The 14,312-nt window shown below is 48.6% G+C and overlaps 3 protein-coding genes across 3 annotated transcripts; 2 read left to right on the plus strand and 1 right to left on the minus strand.

Moving 5' to 3' along the window:
- Positions 1 to 1,252: 1,252 nt before the first annotated feature.
- Positions 1,253 to 5,561, plus strand: ATNIH1004_011589 (uncharacterized protein; the record flags this gene model as incomplete). Its single annotated transcript, XM_033576151.1, has 13 exons — positions 1,253 to 1,477; positions 1,535 to 1,814; positions 1,870 to 2,103; positions 2,157 to 2,779; positions 2,945 to 3,107; positions 3,163 to 3,489; positions 3,537 to 3,609; positions 3,829 to 3,879; positions 3,932 to 3,996; positions 4,054 to 4,672; positions 4,738 to 4,795; positions 4,900 to 5,255; positions 5,327 to 5,561. 13 exons carry the CDS (start codon positions 1,253 to 1,255, stop codon positions 5,559 to 5,561), a joined length of 3,309 nt encoding a protein of 1,102 aa, XP_033422006.1.
- A 764-nt stretch (positions 5,562 to 6,325) lies between these two features.
- ATNIH1004_011590 (uncharacterized protein) lies at positions 6,326 to 12,831 on the plus strand (the record flags this gene model as incomplete). Its single annotated transcript, XM_033576152.1, has 5 exons — positions 6,326 to 11,489; positions 11,554 to 12,042; positions 12,103 to 12,218; positions 12,293 to 12,718; positions 12,769 to 12,831. 5 exons carry the CDS (start codon positions 6,326 to 6,328, stop codon positions 12,829 to 12,831), a joined length of 6,258 nt encoding a protein of 2,085 aa, XP_033422007.1.
- A 490-nt stretch (positions 12,832 to 13,321) lies between these two features.
- Positions 13,322 to 14,134, minus strand: ATNIH1004_011591 (acyl-CoA thioesterase; the record flags this gene model as incomplete). The annotated part of the gene is made up of 1 exon (XM_033576153.1): positions 13,322 to 14,134. One exon carries the CDS (start codon positions 14,132 to 14,134, stop codon positions 13,322 to 13,324), a length of 813 nt encoding a protein of 270 aa, XP_033422008.1.
- Between the last annotated feature and the right edge of the window lie 178 nt (positions 14,135 to 14,312).

The raw sequence follows: 14,312 nt of genomic DNA on the forward strand, positions 1-14,312 counted from the left end.
GTGTCAATATCAGCCACGATCTCCTCATTTTTCTTATTATCATCCATGCATGACAGAGCTGTACCTGTATTGTTACCGATACGGCGCTTGTAACTTAATGTTACGATACTTGGAATAATACATTGATCGGCGATTCATACGTACGTAAAATACAACGTTACATCTTCCTGGAGGAGCGTGAACCCTACATGGCAAAGCTTACCATAATCATGCAGGCAGACGACCCCAAGGATGGTCAGACAGGTGTTTCCTGCTGGATTCTGCTTTTTTTGAAAAATCACAAGTTGGTGGGTCATATTATCAGAGATAGGTTGACAAAGAGTGATCTCGAGATGTCTATCTACGGCGCAATCCATCGCTGCCACAGACAGACCGACTGTGAAGAACGACATTTGAGATGAATTGCTCGATCAGATCAGAAGACGCTTTCGGGCCTCAAAATTCCCAATGCTATGGCGGATACGACTTTACTTTATTGTTTGAAGAGTCGGTGATGACCATCGGGCCTGCCGGGCTATTGCTGTTCTCTCTACCGCTTAGAGCATTGTTCTTGTATCAAAAAAAGGAGAGACAAGGGAGTAGGGAGGCGGCACACCTTGTCAAACTTGTGAGTTAAAGCGTTCCATCTCGCCCATCGCTTCCTTACTCGTGTTGACAGCTCTCTCTAGGTTAGTTATGGCTGGTTTTCTGCTATTCAAACCGCTGTTTTGGTGTTATGGGCTGCTGGAGGGCCAACAACCCGGACGACTTTACCAGCTGCGGTGTTGAATGTAGCTACGGCAATTACCCTTGGGCTGGGATCACACATTGAACACACACGATCGCTAAAGCCTTCGGTCCTCATAGAGATCTATCTCCTCTTCACCATCCCATTTGACGCGGTGCGACTAAGAACCCTGTGGGGGATGGGTGTACACCGCAATATCCTCATACTTTTAACGATTTCGGTCTGTTGGAAATTATTTTTACTGTTCCTGGAGGCCAGACCCAGGTCCATTCCTCCTTTCGCAGGACCTTATAGTCCAGAGGAGAGGGTAGGATGGATCAACCGACGACTGTTCTGGTGGGTGAATCCACTCTTGCTTCTTGGATCTAAGAAGACATTGGAGATAGATGACCTTTACGAGTTGGATCATGGCCTGCATTCTCATGTATGCTCAAAGCGTTTCTCTAAAGCCTGGGCAAGCAGTACGTATGGACCCATCGCGTCAATCCAAGGAAGATTTGCTGAAAATCCATAGTGAGTGACAGAATGAAAAGGACGAGGCATGGACTGCTTCTCCTCATTTTATGGGAATTCAAATGGGGTCTTTTAACTGCCGCTCTTCCTCGTTTATGTTTCACTGCCTTTACCTTTGCGCAGCCGTTTCTCTTGGACTCGGTTATCCAGTATATTCAGACGCCCTCCGCGAAACTAAACCCGAAGGATGGTTATGGGATACTTGGCGCATACATCTTGGTTTATGTCGGGCTTGGAGTGAGTTTCACCAGACCGTGTACCTTTAGTACAGCCAACTTATCATGGAACAAATAGGTCTCGGAATCCTGCTATCAGCATCTCACTTACCGAACCATAACTCTCATGCGTGGATGTCTCGTACCATTCATATATGAGAAGACGCTCTCTATGGATGTGAACATGGCCGAGGAATCTGCCCCGCTTACCCTCATGAGTGCCGATATCGAGAAAGTGGCATTCGGTATGCGGTACATGCACGAAGCGTGGGGGAATATAATCGAGATAGCCCTGACCCTCTGGTTGTTGTATCGCGAGCTTAATTATGGGGGGCTGAGTCCTATTCTAATTGCAATAGGTAGGCTTCTGTACCTTTACCCTGCATGGAATTCATCTCATCTAGTTCAATCTAGTTTGTGGAGCTGCCGCTGCCGCAATGGCACCAGCGGTCGGACATCGCCAAGCGACATGGGTGAAGGCGATCCAAAATCGGCTCGATATCACAACATATATGATTGACTCGATGAAAAGCCTGAAATTTGAGGGATTGACTCCATGGTTTTCGGATTTCGTCCAGAGCCTTCGGATTCAAGAGATCGGGTACGCGAATAAATTCCGCTCATTTCTGATCTACGCAGTTAGTCTTTGTAAGTCTAGATAACAGTCCATAGTTTTGGTCATGACACTAATTTGAAGTTAGCATTTGGTACCTCGGTTATATCACCGGTTGTAGGATTTGCAGTATTCGTGGCTTTATCCAAGTCCAATAATGGTCCTTCTCTGACTACGCAAAGGGCAATGACCACTTTATCCTTGTTCACTGTCCTTCAAACACCAATGTCCTCCATTTTGCAGGCTGTGCCAAATCTCATATCTGCCTTCGGATCGTTGGAGCGAATCCACGATTTTCTGAAGACTGAAAATCCCAGAGATCGTGGATATATAGGCCCCTTTCGCTCATCACAAACCCTTCGAGCTTCAATGGAAGACTTAGTTGATGAAAAGTTGAAGCAGGATGACCATTCGAATATCGCCACCGCTAGAGACTGGAGTGTTGGCTGGGAGCGTGATAGGGATGCGGTCATCAAGAGCGTAACGTTCAATATCACCCCCTCTTCACTGACAGTGATCACAGGACCCACGGGCTGTGGGAAATCCACACTGCTGACTGGATTACGTCGGGAAATGCCCTTTGAACAGGGATACCTGACATGTCGGCATTCTGCAGCGGCCTTTTGTAGTCAAAATCCGTGGCTGCAGAACGGGACCATCATGAGTAACATTATCGGTCCATCCAGCTACGATGCCCGATGGTATCGCCAAGTCAGTCATGTATCAGGCCTGAGTCAGGATCTTCAGCTGCTTCCAAAGGGTGCCCAAACTGTAGTTGGAAGCAAAGGGATAACCCTAAGTGGTGGGCAAAAGCACCGAGTGGTAACCCCACCCCGTTTCTGTGAGCATTGAACCTGGACCACTGACATGGAATAGGCCCTGGCTCGAGCTCTGTACTCTCGGCAGCCCTTACTGCTTCTCGATGATATCTTCAGCGGATTCGATTCGGAAACAGAGCAATTAGTGATCGCCCGTCTCTTTAGCGAAGGAGGGTTTTGTCAGAGAGAAAACATCACGACTGTTCTCGCGACTCATTCTGGTGCGTGTTTCCAACCAAACCCGTTATATTGCCAACATAGTTAACTTTGGGACAGCGCGTGTTGTTTCTTTCGCTGATCACATCATTCGCCTGGACAGCAAAGGAGGTCTTTCTGAAAAAGAGGGATCGTTATTGTCGAGCTCGACGAAACCTAGCATGAGTGACCTCCAGACCGAGATGATAATGAATGACAAAAGAAACAGCAGACAATCCAATCTCGAGGTGCCACCCGAGCTAGCTGCGCAGCTAGAGACTGCAGAGGCAAACCGAATATCAGGAGACGTCAGCGTATATGGGTACTACCTGACGATAGTCGGTCGGTTGAACTCAGTCCTTTTCTTCTTTGCGGTGACAGTCTTCACATTCTGTCTTACCTTTCCGAGTAAGTCAATACGCTCAATGCAGCTAGACATATGCTGACCGATTCAGACGTATGGGTGCAGAGATGGGCAGCCGCTAATGAGAAACGTCCGAATGAGAATCTGGGCCTATATATGGGGGTGTATGTTTTCATTGCTCTTGTGGCAGAGATCTCACTCTTTGTGGGGTGCTGATAAGTCTCCTGTTCTCCTACTGGTGCCAGACATGCTAACGTTTCCTACGCATTTGATGACCAACATGATCCCTCGAGCTTCTAAGACGCTACACTGGATTCTCCTGCACACAGTTTTGAGGTATATAAATGTCGAGTCGTTGTGATCTTTATACTTATGGGTTATAGTGCGCCACTATCATTCTTCCATTCGACAGACTCCGGTGTCATAACAAACAAGTAAGAGGAGCAGACAACAGGACTTAGTCTGATCACTGACAGAGAGATTTAGATTCAGCCAGGATATGCAGCTAGTCGATATGGAGCTTCCTCTTGCTCTGGTGGAAACAAGCGTTGGTATGAGCCTTGAGTCCCTACTCAACTTCTCAGCACAACTAACTTGAGAGACTCTAGCACTTACACTCTGCATCGCCCAGCTTCTCATCGTCTTCATCACTGGAAAATACGTTGCTGCCTTAACGCCCGTCTGCGTCATTCTCATCTACTTCCTACAAAAATTCTATCTTCGCACATCCCGGCAGCTGCGATTTATGGAACTCGAGGCCAAATCTCCCTTGTATTCGAATTTCATGGAGACGGTTAACGGGTTGGTAACAATTCGCGCCTTTGGATGGCAGAGCAGCTTCCTGGAGCATATTTTTGAATTAACAGATGCGTCACAAAGACCTTATTATCTCCTCTTTGTTATTCAGCGGTGGCTAACTCTGGTGCTTGACATGGTCGTCGCGGGAATGGCAACCCTCATTGTGGGCATTGCAGTTGGTGCGCACGGGTCCATTGGTGCTGGTTCAGCTGGACTTGGACTGCTCAATATTATCAGTCTAGGGGAAAGCTTGAAACAATTGATCTCAAACTGGACTGTATTGGAGACCTCCATTGGTGCGGTGTCGCGTGTGAAGAACTTCCAAGGAGATGTGAAGCCTGAAGATGACCCAACAAAACACTACTCGGCTCCTGATGACTGGCCCTACAGGGGAGAGATCGATTTCTTTTCTGTTTCTGCCTCATATAAGTATAGAACCAGGTAACGTTTCTAGCAGAAAAAGACCTGCATTGCTAACATCCTCTTGTATTCAGTGCGAATCGCCAACCGGTTTTGTCCAACGTCTCCCTGTCAATCGCTGCAGGTGAAAAGGTTGCTATCTGTGGTCCGAGCGGCAGGCAAGTTAATCAATTTCCAGTCTACTATCACTACTAACTAAATCTCCAATTTCCAGTGGGAAGAGTTCACTTGTCCAGCTTCTTTTTCGCCTCCTCGAAGTTGACGACGGTCTAATCACAATTGATGGGGTGGATATCAGCACCATTTCTGCCCAACAGATCCGCTCGTCCCTTTCCTGCTTACCACAAGAAGCAACTGTCCTGCCAGGTACAATTAGGCAGAATGTTGACCCCCTCGGCTTGGTACCCGACCAGGATATTGCGGTTGCTCTGAAAGAAGTTGGTCTATGGGAAATCGCTTCCACTCGCCTAGGGGGCTTGGATGGACAGATACAAGAAGACAGATTCTCCCAAGGCCAAAAACAGCTTTTGCGTCTAGCCGCAGCAATGTTGCGAAAGAGTCGAGTTGTGGTTCTTGATGAAGCTACGAGCAGGTGTGTACCTCCCTCCACTGATCTCTTATATATTGATCAAGTACTGAAACCTTGCTTTTCTACTCGAGCAGTGTGGACTTGGAAACCGATGCTCTCATGCAGCGTCTGATTCGGACAGCATTTGCATCGTGCACTGTCATTGCTGTTGTGCACCGTCTTCATACGATCCTAGATTTTGACAAGGTTGTTGTGATCGAGAATGGACGCATTGTTGAGTGTGGTAAACCGAATGAACTTTTGAACAACAATGGTCTGTTTCACCAGCTTTACAGTAAAAATGGTGAAGCTGGTGAGATATCACGATGAGAAAGTTGCCATATTCTATAGACTATAGTCGAAATTTAATACACCTTTAACTCTATGCATTTTCAGTTCTGTACTATATAGAGAAATGGCAAGATGGGAGCCCCAGAGTAGTCAGTGACTGATTCCATGGCAGCCTCAGACATATCACCTCACGTAATTGCCTAGGAGTTATCATGTCATCTGGCAGGATGTCATCTTTCTCTCAGACATGTCCTCATCAATGCAAATGCTATAGATAGCCTCGATGGTCAGGAACGCCTCGTGGGGGCCTAGACAGCTCACTGCATTGGAATCAGCACTAGAACATACCATAGCCACTAATGTATCATGCGACAGCCTCGTGATAGTCAGATCTGCCGTTTTTACGCCCGTTAATCACCATCTGACCGATCCCTGTTTGCGTTTTTACATACGCGTCCCAGGAAACTATTTGCAACCATACAGGTATTATAACCTGATAGTACCGTCAGAATGTATTTCGTATCCTGCTGTAATCCTTACATGCGAAACAGCCCCAGCCCTAATGCAGGCCTCTGTAACGCAGCATGCATCATCTGGATAATTCAGGCTGAGTATCTGCTTTTGAAGTCTCACATGTCATCGTCCATCTTACTAAGTCTCGGATTTCACGCGAATTTGCCGTCAGCCACATCATAGATCTATCATCGAACTTTTAAGGGCCATTCGTATCAGGCCACTTGAAAGCAAGGACGGAGCATGTCTCAACCTCAATCAAATTTCTGTTTCTCAGTGTGCAATTTAATATGGATGGGAAGACTGCTTTGTCGAGCGCAAGCTCAGAATATGCTGGGTTCACCCCTGAGATCTCTCAATCTCCTTCTATTGTCAGTGATAAGCGCTCCCTCATACTCAGCTACGGGGCAGTCGAAGCTGGAATCGAGCTTCCAGCCTCTCAATACGGTTACGGTGGCCAGCAGTGGAAAGATTTCAGCAGTGATCTTGGAAAGTATACGCCAGAAAACGACCTTTCGACAAAGGAAGGGCTAGTGGCAGAGTTCATCGCCTTTTGCCTTAAATCCAGTGAAGACGAGGGATTAGAGTTCCTCAGATCTCTGCTCGAATCTTTCGAGCAAGAAATCCTCGGCGGAAATGACATTCACGCGGCGCTTTACCACGCCAACACCCCACAAAAGAAGGATTTGATCAAGACATATTTTGCGGCGAGGGAAAGGCTCGGTTCCACGCCCCAGCCGCAACCCTCTCTCCTCTTACAATCTGCTGAGAAAGACGCTTCTCGGATTTACATGCTGTTCGGAGGACAAGGAAATGACGAGAATTACTTCAACGACTTAAAAGATGTCTACAGCACCTATCCCGATCTCTTGAGAAGCTGGGTTTTCTCAGGGTCACGGGTGCTGGAAGACCTCGCTGAGAAACCAGCCTTCAAAGGTCACCTCTCACGCGGTTTCTCATTGATTGCCTGGCTTGAGAAGCCTGAATCAGAACCTAACTCGTCTTACCTTCTGGCCGCCCCGGTCAGTATGCCATTGATCGGTCTGCTGCAGATCTGCCACTTTATCGTCGCATGCCAGACTATGGGTCTCACTCCTCAAGAGTTCCATCGGTACCTAGCGGGAGTGACTGGTCATTCGCAGGGTATTGTCACTGCCATTGTGATATCTATTTCCACCACATGGGAGAGTTTCCATCGCCATGCCTGCGATGCTCTTCGGATCCTCTTCTATATCGCTTGCCGCAGCCACCAGGCCTATCCTCCCCAGTGCGTCCCTGAATCTATCAGACATGATACGGAAGAGCACCATGAGGGGACACCAAGTCCTATGCTTAGAGTACGTAATATCGGTCAACAGCAACTGCAACAAATTATCAACACAGTTAACAGTCACCTCCCACGGAATGCACACATGGCTATCTCACTCATCAACGGACCTCAGAATCTGATCGTTGTGGGCCCAACCATGAGCCTGTACGGTCTCAGTCGGCACCTACGCACCTTGAAAGCCTCCAAGGTAAATCAGGAGGCTCGTATTCCTGCCCGCAAGCGAAAGCCCAAAATAGACCACCGCTTCCTGCCCATAACTGCCCCGTTCCACAGTGATATCCTGAAAGACGTCACTGCACTAGTCATGCAAGACTTGGAGGGGTTGTCAGTCACTGGTGACCAGCTTCAGCTGCCAGTCTTTGCAACGACGGATGGTCATGATATGCGCGAGTTCCCCGATTGCAACGTGGTCCCTGAGATTATCCACATGGTAGCTAAAGAGCCTGTTCATTGGGAAAAGGCCACCGCATTCGCAGGAGCGACTCATATTATTGATTTCGGACCAGGAGGCAACGCTGGAGTAGGCTTTGTGACTGTCCACAACAAAGCAGGTCTCGGTGCGCGTCTCATTCTGGGAGGCTCAATGAAAACCAGTGATGAGTATGGTAACAAGGCCGACCTCTTCAACCGCAACCCCCAGTATCCTGTCCTTTGTGCCGAGAACTGGGCAGCCGAATACAAGCCTCGTCTTACTCGTGACCCCACGACGAAGCAGGTCCAGGTCCAAACGAAGTTCACCAAGCTCCTGGGTCTTCCCCCTATCATGGTTGCGGGAATGACCCCAACGACCGTGCCCTGGGATTTTATCTCCGCGACCATGAATGCGGGATACCACATCGAGCTCGCCGGCGGCGGATACTATAACCGCCATGATCTTGAGGAGGCAATTGCCAAGATTGTGCATAATGGTATTCCCGGAAGGGGCGTGACTTGTAATATCATCTACGCAAATCCTAGTTCTGTACGGTGGCAGATCGCCCTTCTCAAAGATCTCAGATCTAGTGGTGTTCCTATCGATGGGATTACCATCGGGGCGGGAGTTCCATCAGTCGATGTCGCAAACGAGTACATCCAGACGCTAGGATTGAAGCATATCTCGTTCAAGCCAGGCTCGGTGGAGGCAATTCAGCAGGTGATTGATATTGCACAAGAGAATAAGTCATTCCCTATCATACTACAGTGGACGGGAGGCCGAGGCGGCGGTCACCATTCATACGAGGACTTTCACGAGCCCATACTACAAATGTATGGACGCATTCGGGCGTATAAGAACATTGTTCTCGTTGCTGGCAGTGGCTTTGGTGGTGCTGAAGATACCCTGCCCTACCTGACTGGCGAATGGTCCAAAGCCTACAGCGCCAGCTCTCCAATGCCCTTCGACGGTATCCTCATGGGCAGCCGAATTATGGGGGTGAAAGAGGCCCACACGAGTATTGAGGCGAAACAACTCATCGTAGATACCCCTGGAGTGGACGATGCGTCTTGGGACCAAACATACTCCCGACCAGCAGGTGGAGTTATCACCGTCCAGTCAGAGATGGGAGAGCCAATCCATAAAATTGCCACACGAGGCGTACTTCTCTGGGCTGAGATGGATCGGACTGTCTTCAGCATCGCGGATAAAACCGCTCGGGTGGCCTTCTTGAAGAAGAACAAAGGTCGGATCATCAATAATTTGAATAATGACTTCCAGAAAGTATGGTTCGGGTGTGATGAAAATGGAAAGGCCTGTGAACTGAACAACATGACGCTGTCTGGTGTCATTCGGAGGATGGTCGACCTTCTTTTCATCAAACATCAAGCTCGCTGGATCCATCGCAGCCTGCAGCAACTGACATATGATTTCTTGGTTTGGATTGAAGATATCGTGAGCGAGTCCAGAGAGGTCTCGAATCCCCGATTTTGGCAATCTGTTGACCAAATCGACGAGCCCTTCCAAGCAATCGAGCAATTCCTGGTCAACAGCCCCAAAGCAAATTTTCAGCTCATGGACACAGTCAGCACGCAAATGTTCCTTCACCTGTGCCGCCGACGCGGGCAGAAACCCGTCCCCTTCATCCCTGTACTGGATGAAGACTTCGAGGTCTGGTTCAAGAAGGATTCTCTCTGGCAGTCTGAGGACGTTCAGGCAGTTCCCGGGCAAGATGTTGGTCGAACATGCATTCTTCACAGTCCAGTGGCAGCTAAGCACACCCATGTTGTCAACGAGTCTATCAAGGGCCTATTAGATACCATCCATGATCAGTGGGCAAAGTGTCTACTAGAAAAGGGGTATAAAAGCCACGAATCTCTCGTCCCATCCATCGACTTGGGTGACAGCGAAGAAGAAATCTCTAGTTACATGTCTACAGAAATCTCCATGACGAAAACGTATAATCCCACAGCATACGGTGACGAGCTCCCTTCTCTGGAGTGCTGGATGGGTGTGCTTGCCGGTGGACAAAATGGTTGGAGACACGCGATTTTCACCCAGAAGACGATCGTGCAAGACTACGGTGTTTGTGCTAACCCTCTCCAAAGGCTGTTTGCTCCTCGTCCGGATATATATGTTGAGATCGAGGAAGGTAGATCTGGAGAATATTGTGTTATCCTGTTGTTTGAAAAGAGTAGCCAGATACCAGTCGTCGAGGTTCGTCGAGCTGAGTCAGTGGATCGAGAACTCATCTCAGTCTCCCTCATTGAAAGCCGTACCGTCAATCGCACACCGGCGAGACTCGAGCTTCTCTTCAGTCATCATTCTGAATTTCCTTTCGCGCCAATCCGAGAGGTTCTTCCAGGGAAGGTCGACCGAGTGAAGGAGTTCTACCACCAGCTGTGGTTTGGTGAGTCTCTCAGGTCGCTCCAAGACAGCGAGTTCTACGAGGATACTATGACCGTCACTCGCGAGGATATCAAGACCTTCCGCCAATGTGTCGGCAGCATCCCTGGAGCATTAACCAATTCCCAGTTGAAAATTTCTGCACCAATGGACTTCGCCATTGTCGTCGCGTGGAAGTCAGTGATGAAACCATTGTTTGCCAAACGCATCAGTGGGAACCTGCTGAAACTGGTCCACCTCTCCAACCAGTTCCGTCGATTGGAAAGCTCTGCACCCATTCAAGAGGGAGACCTCCTCTCGTCTCGAGCTCATATCCGCGCCATCCTCAACGAGGACTCGGGCAAGGTAGTTGAGGTCGTCTCGGTGATCAGCCGAGGGGGTACGCATGCGGACAAAATAATGGAGTTAGTCAGTCGATTCATGTACCGGGGAACGTACAACGACCATGAAAATACCTTCCAGCAATCGAAAGAACCGATATACGAACTCCAGTTATCCGGTGCGAGTGACGTGGCTATTCTACTAGCGAAACCATGGTTCAACCCGATCAACCCAGATCTTAATCTTCGGGGATGTAAGCTAACGTTCGATCTTGAGACACATACACGGTTCCAGAGTCCGTCTGTCTATCACCAGTTACGATGCTTCGGCGCAGTCCATGCTCGGACTCCCATCGGAGAGAGGCTTGAGGTAGCTTACATCGACCACATGGTCGATGTCGCAAATAGTAGCCCGGTAGTTGACTATCTAAAGCGTCATGCGACACTCGTAAACCAGCCGGTTCTGTTTGAGTCACCTATCACCCTAGGTGGAGGGGAGATCCAGTTCCAGTCACCACTGTCTAATGAAGCGTATGCCAGTGTGTCCGGCGATTTCAATCCCATACATGTGTCGCGAATTTTTGCGGACTACGCGGAGCTCCCCGACACTATCACACATGGCATGTATATGAGCGCCAAAATCCGCAGTCTCCTCGAGCAACTCACCGTGTGCGATGACACCCGTGGCCACCAGCGGTACCAGTGCACATTTGTGGGAATGGTGGTCCCTGAGGATGAGGTGGAAGTGGTATTCCACCATGTCGGCATGGTCAATGGCCGGAAACTTATCCGGGCTGAGGCATGTCGTGCCGGCACGGCGGAGAAGCTTCTTGTCGTCGAGGCGGAGATAGAGCAGCCCAGCACAGCTTTTCTCTTCACTGGCCAAGGCAGTCAGGAGAAGGGTATGGGTATGGATCTGTATGCAACTAGTCCTGCCGCTCGCAAGGTGTGGGATTTGGCAGATCAGCATTTTCTAGACAAGTTTGGTGAGTGCCACTTCTTCCTACCACCTCACCGATATGATATGGTATGGCTAACTCTACTTTATAGGCTTCCGCATCACTGACATCGTCCGGAATGACCCCAAAGAACTTAAAATCTACTTCGGAGGTCTTCGTGGCCGAACCATTCGGGAGAACTATATGGGGCTCCGCTGTGAGATGATCCACGCGGATGGCGGGGTAACCTCCGAGCGCATCTTCAAGGAGATCGACGAGACATCCCGGTCATACACATTCCGGTCAAGCTTGGGTCTTCTCTCCTCAACGCAGTTCACCCAGCCCGCGCTTACCTTGATGGAGAAGGCTATCATTGAGGACATGAGGGCGAAAGGGCTAGTATCTGATCACTGTAGCTTTGCAGGCCACTCCTTGGGAGAATACTCGGCATTGACTGCAATCGCGGAGATCATGCCCATAGAGAGCCTGGTTTCGGTGGTCTTCTATCGTGGGTTAACTATGCAAATGGCCGTTGAGCGTGACGAGCAAGGGCGGTCCAATTTCTCCATGTGCGCCGTGGATCCTAGTCGATTGGCAAAGAGTATGTTATGCAGTTGCATTTCTTTTCTGTTTACAGCTGCTAACGATGGTAACGAACTAGCATTTGACGAAGAAGGCCTGCGCTATCTAGTGGCACTTATCGCCAGTGAGACCGGATGGTTGCTGGAAATCGTGAACCACAATGTTGCGAATTCGCAATATGTGTGTGCTGGTGATGTATGGGATTTTCGCCTTTCTTCCTCTAACATTTCTACTATCTCTCCATTGAGCTAATCCCGTCTTTACCTCAGCTTCGCGCACTAGACTGCCTATCTGCCGTGATGGGTGAAGTCAAGCAGCGCCCCCAAGACTTCCAAGACGTTCTCCAGGCTGAGCGCCCACTCGACGAGATCCGAGACTGTGTCTTGTCTACTGTGCGCCAATGCGCCAGCGGCATCAGGGCCAAACCGTTACCCATCGAATTGCAGCGTGGCGTAGCCACTGTGCCACTACGAGGCATCGATGTGCCTTTCCACTCCTCCTTCCTCGCACCAGGCATCGCGGCCTTCCGAGCTTGTTTGCACCAGTATATTGACAAGGATAAGCTGGATGCTGATAAGCTGGTGGGTAAGTATATTCCTAATCTTACTGCGAGGCCATTTGATGTTAGCGAGGAGTACTTTCGTGATGTCTTTCGGTTGACAAAGTCGCCTATCATTGCAAAGATATTGTCTAGGGTGAGTTTACTTATTGCTATTGCATTAGATGACTTGCTAATTAGATGTAGTGGAATGAGTATACGGAGTTGGAGAAGATTAGTGATGGAATACAGATTATTGGTCCTGTTTAGGTTAAGTGTACTGCTGTTATTTGAGTATATATATATCTATAAAATGAATGTGATGATTTGAAAATATCAGTCAGAAGTATAAATAGAGCAAAGTAACTAATATTGTGTAACGTTCACAGCCCATGTTCTTACGAGTTCATATGTACCTAAAGGAGATTGAATATATATATATGTATATAGCGATACAATACGACTATTAACTCCTATTCCATGCATGGAGGACAAATATTAAGGCGATGACTCCTATAGTGAAATCGCAGGGAAATTTTCTACGTGGCTGGATATTCAATTGATGAACTTGGTATTTCTCTGGGGCGTACATTAATCTTTATACAAATGAAAAGATCATGACAAAAATAATTATTGAAAACTGTATTTCTTCGATCTAAGTAATAAGAGACCCTCAATAATTACCTCACAAATCCGAAAACCGCTCTCTGACCCAACGATTCTTCATAGCCCTGATTCCAACTCTCTCCAATACATTTCGTCAAAACACCCCAATCGCATTTCCATCATTTCCATTGAAAATCCCATGAAGGGCATCCAAGCCAAGGAATGACATAGCAATCTTCAACCCCTGCTGTCGCTCGCCTTCCACTGTCTCCCAAGTCCAAGAAGAGGAGGATTGCCTTTTACTGCTTCCATCTTGACGGGGAGGAAGGAGTTTTGCCTTGGTCAGTACATTTTCAGGTGCCACGGAGATTCGTCCTCGCTTGAACACATATCTAGTAATGGCGGATGCGAGTATAGCTTTTTGCGCCTCCCCAACGGTTTGCGCCTTACGGCCAGCATTCTTCAAGGATTGAGGCTGACTTGACGAAAAAAGAGAAGCTCTCGTTGGCTTCTTACTTGGAATCACAAAATGACTAACAAGGTACAGCCATTTCTCGTCCCACGCCAACACACGCGTATGAATCTCATAGGCTTGATACGGCTTAATCTCTCTGCGAAACACACAAGCCGTCGACCCAAGTGCAATGTTTAAATCACCACCGGAAAAGCCTAGAGCAAGCTGATTTTTGAATAGGCATGCGATGAGATGTACACGGTTGATGTCTAGATCAGTGAAGTAGGTGGCATTCGATTTGTGCAGATTGTAGTCGATTTCGAGAAGGGGACTGCGGGAGGTGGTGATTACGGGGTAGAAGAGACTTTCAGGGCCATGGATATCGATGTCGATGTGATGAGGGTGGTTGAAGAGGATGTGTTGTTGAAGACATTGGATCAGGCGGACCTGGTGGTGGTTGCGGCGGTGTGAGTCTGGGGAATTGGAATAGAGGGAGTAACAGTGGACTGACATGCCATGCACCAGGTATTCCTTTCAGATTCAACAGTACAAAGGCACAAGTGAGAAAGAGGCAGGTATTCTGCCAAGTCAAGGCGTCTAGGATGGCTGCGACTGCCATGTCGCGATACTAGGTACCGACCAGTTGCTGCTAGAATGGATTAGACAGGAGAGAATACGGGGCAGGAAGTAG

The sequence above is a fragment of the Aspergillus tanneri genome, assembly GCF_003426965.1.
Source record: "Aspergillus tanneri strain NIH1004 chromosome Unknown AapTan_8_pilon_pilon_pilon, whole genome shotgun sequence".
NCBI lineage: Eukaryota > Fungi > Ascomycota > Eurotiomycetes > Eurotiales > Aspergillaceae > Aspergillus > Aspergillus tanneri.